Source organism: Phascolarctos cinereus, unplaced genomic scaffold (assembly GCF_003287225.1).
Source record: "Phascolarctos cinereus isolate Bilbo 61053 unplaced genomic scaffold, phaCin_HiC Scaffold_5;HRSCAF=322, whole genome shotgun sequence".
NCBI classification, from domain to species: domain Eukaryota; kingdom Metazoa; phylum Chordata; class Mammalia; order Diprotodontia; family Phascolarctidae; genus Phascolarctos; species Phascolarctos cinereus.
The window spans coordinates 421106346-421112375 of record NW_027555958.1 but is presented as its reverse complement, the minus strand read 5'-3'; the positions used below and the strand labels follow the sequence as shown (position 1 = coordinate 421112375).

The 6030-nt window shown below is 43.7% G+C and overlaps 1 protein-coding gene across 1 annotated transcript in view; it reads right to left on the bottom strand.

The window, feature by feature from the left end:
• Nucleotides 1–1854: 1854 nt before the first annotated feature.
• CD247 (CD247 molecule) overlaps nucleotides 1855–6030 on the bottom strand; it is a 92617-nt gene continuing 88441 nt past the window's right edge. Inside the window, exon 8 of the mRNA XM_020974720.2 lies at nucleotides 1855–3293. Within this exon, the coding sequence (XP_020830379.1) occupies nucleotides 3228–3293 (66 nt within the window). The 3' untranslated portion in view covers nucleotides 1855–3227. The remainder of the gene's footprint in view (nucleotides 3294–6030) is intronic.

Genomic DNA, 6030 nt, shown 5'->3' with positions numbered 1-6030 from the left:
GAGAACTTTGGATCTCCCCAAATCACCGGTTAGTTATAATCATTTCTCTCACACTTAAGTTCACAGAAGTTATTCACCTTGCCTAAAATTCACTCCCTCCTCAGCCTCTCAGAATCTTTGCCTTCCTCCAAGACTTGCTTCAGATACCACCTCCTCCGTGAAGCCTTCGCTGAAGTGGATGAGCATTTAAATGCTTACTATGTGCCAGGCACTGTGATAAGTGCAGGGGTACAGATAAAATCTAATGGGGAAGACAACACATAAAAGGAACCTGAAAGGCAAGGGGTGGTGAGGGGGAAGATACTCATAGTGGGGCATTGTGGAGAAAATCCAGAGAGTCAAGAGAGAACCCTGGAGAGGAATCCCAAGGTAGCTGACCTGGGCAATTTCCTTAAAATGGCATCTCTGGGAGGAATCAGCCAATCAGAGGAAGGATCCCCAGGGACAGAGAATAGTTCCTGTGTAAGAAAACCAGGTGTGGAATGGACCACCAGGGTGAAGGAGCTTCTGTGGCATGGCAGAGAAAGTCTGGGGAGGCATGAAGATATGGCTAGCCTGAGCACACTCCTTAAAATGAGGCTCGGGGAAGAGCCAGCCAGTCAAAGGAAGGGGCCATAGGAGTGGAGTGAACTTCTAGGTGCAGAGGCTTTTCACCAGCTGCCACTAGTGGGCCATCAGTTGGCACACCTAAGGTAATGCCAACTTCCCTGTCACTTTTAACATAGAGACTCAAAACTTCTACTCTGACTTTTAATGTCTCTGCATGAAGTCTGTCGCTAACCACCCAAAAGCTCACATGATTAAAACTTCTTTTGAAGGTAACTTCATCTGGTGCAGAACCGTATTTCTCTTTTATTTAATTTTATTTAGAAGCAGCTAAGTGGCACAGTGGATATAGAGGATTGGGCAAGCAGTCAGGAAGAACTAAATTCAAATCCAGCCTCAGACACTAGCTGTGTGACCCTGAGCAACTCATTTAATTTGTCTGCCTCAGTTTCCTTATCTGTAGAATGGGGAGAATAACAGCACCTACCTCCCAGGGTTAAGAGAATATATGTTGAGATAATATCATTGTTTGTTAACTAAATGTTAATTGTTATTAACTATTGTTAAGTAAATGTTAACGATGATGATGATGATGATGATGTTTGTGCAATGAACTCCATTATAAGACATGAGTGTGACTGAATGAAAGCCAGCAGGAAGGGAAGATGTCATAGGTTTGGTTTTTTTTATTGGACAGGGAGCTGAGCCTAAATGAATAAATTCACACAGACCACACTTCTAGACTAATAAGACAATTCCCTCAAAAAAAAAAAAAGGAGAAGGGGCAGGTGAAAGAGGTAACCAGTTCCCTGAGAACCACACAGAGCAGTTTCCCCCAGAGTAGCCTCTGGTTGTGCAGGTTGTCAGGCCTGGTCCTTATTGTTGAATAGAAATAGTCAAGTCTCATCACTACCCAAGGCCCGGTATCCAGTCCCCTGGGAGTTAAAAAAAAAAATTTACATTATTAGGTTTAGAAGGGATACAGTATTCGAAATGTCTTATCTTTTGAGCTGTCTGGATTTTAATTTCATGATCCTCGATGGGCCCTTCACAGGTCCTTTCCCCATTCATTGTCAGTTATATGCACAGATGAACCTCTTGAGTTTTCAAAGAGCAGGAGACCAAGCTCTCCTCTTTGTCACATGGGCAGAACTATGCTGTGCTCCCATCTGAGCAACTGAGGATGTTGGAATCTTTCCAAGCCATCCCAGAACGTTCAGATGGAAATCCCAAAGGTCCTCAAGGGCGGTCCCTCCCCATCCCAGAAACAGCATGCTTATTTGTCAGTGATTAAGTCACCCATGCCTCTACTGAAATGACCTTTTTATTGTTTTTAACATAAAACAGCATTTCCATTGAAGCATTTATTGGGGGGGAAGAAATCACATGGATTCAGCAAACAAGTATTTATAAATAAAAACCAGAAGGCCAAATGTCAGATTCCCCATCTATGGCATTTACGTGAGTTCCAATTGGTCTCTCTTCCATTTTTTTCCCCAGCGTTGTACCACCATCAAATTTAATTTGTATGATTCCATGAGGTGTTGAGTTATTCATCGATGCCTTCGTGATAATGGTCTTAATCTTTCTCCCATGTGCCCCATTCCTGTTCCTGTAGGATTCTGTCTAAGTTACTATAATTTCTTCTCCCAACTCCCCACCTATTTTTATGCTCTGCCCCCACTTCTCTTATCCTATTTAGACCGCTACATATTGGCATGGACCAGGTCATCTGACCACCTCCCCATCCCCTCCTCACCCCCAATAGAGACCTTTCACAGGAAGTATTGGGAGACACAGAATCTTGATTCTGCTGTTTACTAGCTGGGGGACACCAGGCAAGTCACCTACTCTCTTAGGCCTCAGTTTCTTCATTCTGTAAAATGAAGGAGTCCAACTAGATGATTTCTAAGGTCCCTTCTAGTGCTAGCTCTATGACCTTATGACAGAGAAGTCACTTTAAAAGAGGAAGAGAGAGAGAACAAAAATTTAATTGGGGAGGAGGGAGCAATAGCAGAGAAGCTAAGTTTACAGCCGGAGTCAAGCCAAGGGGACATAAATGCTAATGGGGGAGATGGTGTGGACTATTTCAACAACGGCAATCACCTCCAGTCTCTCTGAAGGCTTTACATAGTAGAAGCTAATGGCACCTCTGTGGGATGGGACATCCATCTGCTGGACAAATGTGAGCGTTGAGTCCCAGGGAGAAAGTGATGGGCTGAGCCAGGAGAAGACCCAAGACCAAATCTTCCAGAGCCAGAAGACCCAAGACCAAATCTTCCAGAGCCAGAAGACCCAAGATCAAATCTTCTAAAGCTTTGGCTAGTAGGTGCTTAATAGCTGTTCATTGATTGGCTACATAGGAGCTAATGATACCTGAACCCTGAATGGTGGTGGGAAGAAGATTGGTAAACCTTTTTCACAAATGTATTCTATTACTGTTGTTACTACAAAATCACAATCCCTGAGGCTGGAAATCTGAAAAATGCAAAGGCAAGCTTACAGTAAGGAGTTGGACATGGCCAAACATTAACCTGAGATTCATCCTACAGGTAAGGAGAGGCTGCTTTGGTTTCTGGGAAACAAGAATGACTTTTTTTTTTTTCTCAGTGGAGGTCGGTTGTAACTGCTGTGTCCTTGCAAACCTGTCTGGATGGTGAGTCGGTGGTGGTATACTCCTGTTAACGAGGAGGCAGGGGCTGCATGTGGAGGGCATCATAGGTGTCCTTGGTGGCTGAGCTGAGGCCCTGGAGAAAGCAGAAAGAGATGGTGAGTAGAGCTGCATTCCCTAGATCCCCCCTCCCCAACCTGCAAGAGCTTGGTAATAAGGCAGCCCAGGACTCTGATATTTAAAAGCATTTGTGGAAACTGTTGGAACAGCTCGGGGGTAGGGGGAGAAGGTGGGGAGGAGGGAAGCCCCTAGAGACTGTATCTGAGATGCCAACAGGTAGGTTGGGTCTCATTTGTAAAATCACTTACAGCTAGTTGCATAAATTAAGCGCTTGACTATAGTAATGCTGCCTTTGAAAGTTGCCATTTTCTTGGGGTTTTTTTTCCTTCCCTTTCTCTTCTCTCTTCCTTCTCTTCCTCCCACTCTTATTGCCTCTGAGAGACAGAAGGGAGGACTAGTCTACAGATGTCTGATGCTATCCAGAAAGAGGCAGCTCTGTAGTAATGTAGGGGAAGGAGCTTGGGTCTTGAAATCAGATTCTGACACTCAGTAGCTGTGTGACCTTGGATCTCCCTGAGATCCATTTTTAAATCACGTGAATTAGAAATACCCATATATGCATCACCTACTTCAAAGGGCTGCTGTGAAGACAGCACATTGTCTGCCATAAAGTACTATATAAATACACGTGAGTTATGTCTATGGAGTCCAGATGGCTCAACCTTAGTTGGTAGAGAAGACTTTTAAAATCTCATAGGCTCATAGATTTAACACTTGAAGAGAGCTTAGATTTCATATAGTTGGGCCCTCCCGTTTTATAGATGAGGAAACTGAGGCCCAAAGAAGTTGTGATTTGACCCAGGTTACCCAGGAAGAACCAGGATTCAAATCCAAAGATCCTCCCACTGCACCATGAATTCAGATCTTAGTTTGATAAAATTGATGGAGTTTTGTTTTGTTGTTCAGTTGTGTCCAACTCTTTGTGACCCCCCCCCACCATGAACCATTGCATGCCGCCCTTCTATCCTCCACTATCTCTCAAAGTCTGTCCAAGTTCATGTTTGTTGTTTCCATGACACTATCTTTCCATCTCATCCTCTGCCATCCCCCATTCCTGTTGCCTTCAATCTTTCCCAATATCAGGGTCTTTTCCAAGGAGTCCCATCTTCTCATTTTGTGGCCAAAGCATTTAAGCTTCAGCTTCAGTATTTGACCTTCCAGTGAATAGTCGAAATTCATTTAAGTATCGACTGATCTGATCTCTTTGCTATACAAGGGACTCTCATAAGTCTTCTCCAGAACCATGATTTGAAAGCCTCACTCTGTAGTACTCAGCTTTCCTTATAGTCTGGCTCTCGTGCCATACATAGCTATTGGAAAAACCATAGCTTTGACTCTCTGGACCTTTGTCAGCAAGGTGACATCTCTGCTTTTCAGTATTCTGTCCAGATTTGCCATAGCTTTCCTTCCAAGGAGCAAGTGTCTTTTAACTTCATGGCTGCAGTCAATCACCATCTTCACTGATCTTTGAGCCCAAGAACAGAAAATCTGACACTGTCCATTCTTCTCTCTCTATTTGCCAGGAAGTGATGGGACCAATTATTGTCTTGGAGTCAGACAATTTAGGTTAAAAATTCCTGCTTTGACACTTCCTAAGTTATGTGACCATAGGCAAATCATTTAAACTCTCTGAGTCTTCATTTCCTTGTTTATGAAAAAAAAAAAAGAGGACTGGTTTCAACAGTCTCTGAATTCTTTTCAGCTTTAAATAATCATAGTAACAACAACAACAATAATAAAAAGCATTCGCATAACACTTCACAGTTTTCAAATGATTTACAAACATTCTCTCATTTGATTTTCACAAGAGCCCTGGGAAGTTGGGTGCTATTATGATTGCCATCTTATAGATAAGGAAACTGAAAGTGAGAAAGGATGAGTAATTTGCCCAGGGTCACTTAGCTAGTAGGTGTCCAAGGCAGGATTCAAACTCGGGTCTTTCTGATTGCTAGTCCAACCATAGCCGCTGCACCACCTAGCTCTAGCTGTGATCCTCTGAGTTCTTTGTCTAATCTCTGACCAACCCAATGCCCATGTTAACAGAGCTGTAACTAGGGTAGGGAGATTGGTACTTTGTCCCAGTGTTTCATGGAGGTGTTTCCTACCCTGCTCCCCCTGTTGGCACTGGTGACAGTGTCAACCTGAGGGTGTTTCCTCACCACTCATTGGCAACCCTGGCAGGTGACTTTGAACAAGTAACTTGGCCTCACCGTCCTTATCTATAAAATAAAGGGCTGGGACTTCCTGGATGACTGCTAGATAACTTTCCAACTTGAAATGTGTGTTTCCTTACCTTCCTAATCTTCGTACACCTTACTCACACACAACCACCCACACACACACACACACACACACACACACTCCAATCCAATGACGCTGGCCTCCTTGCTGATCCACAAACAAGACACTCCATCTCTTGGTTCTGGCCATTTTCTCTCTGGCTGTCCCATGCCTGGAACGCTCTCCTTCCTCATCTCCACCTCCTGGCTTCCCTGGCTTCCTTTAAATCCTAACTCAAATCCCACCTTCTACAGGAAGCCTTTCCCAACCTCTCTTAATTCTAGTGCCTTTCATCTATTGATTATTTCCTATTTATACTGTATGTATCTTGTCTGTACATAACTGTTTGCATATTGTCTCTCTCATTAGACTGTGAGCTTCTTGAGGGCAGGGACTGTCCTTTGCCTATCTTTGTATTCCCAGTTGTTTAGCACAGTACTAAGGAGGCACAGAGTAGGTGCTTAATAAATGTT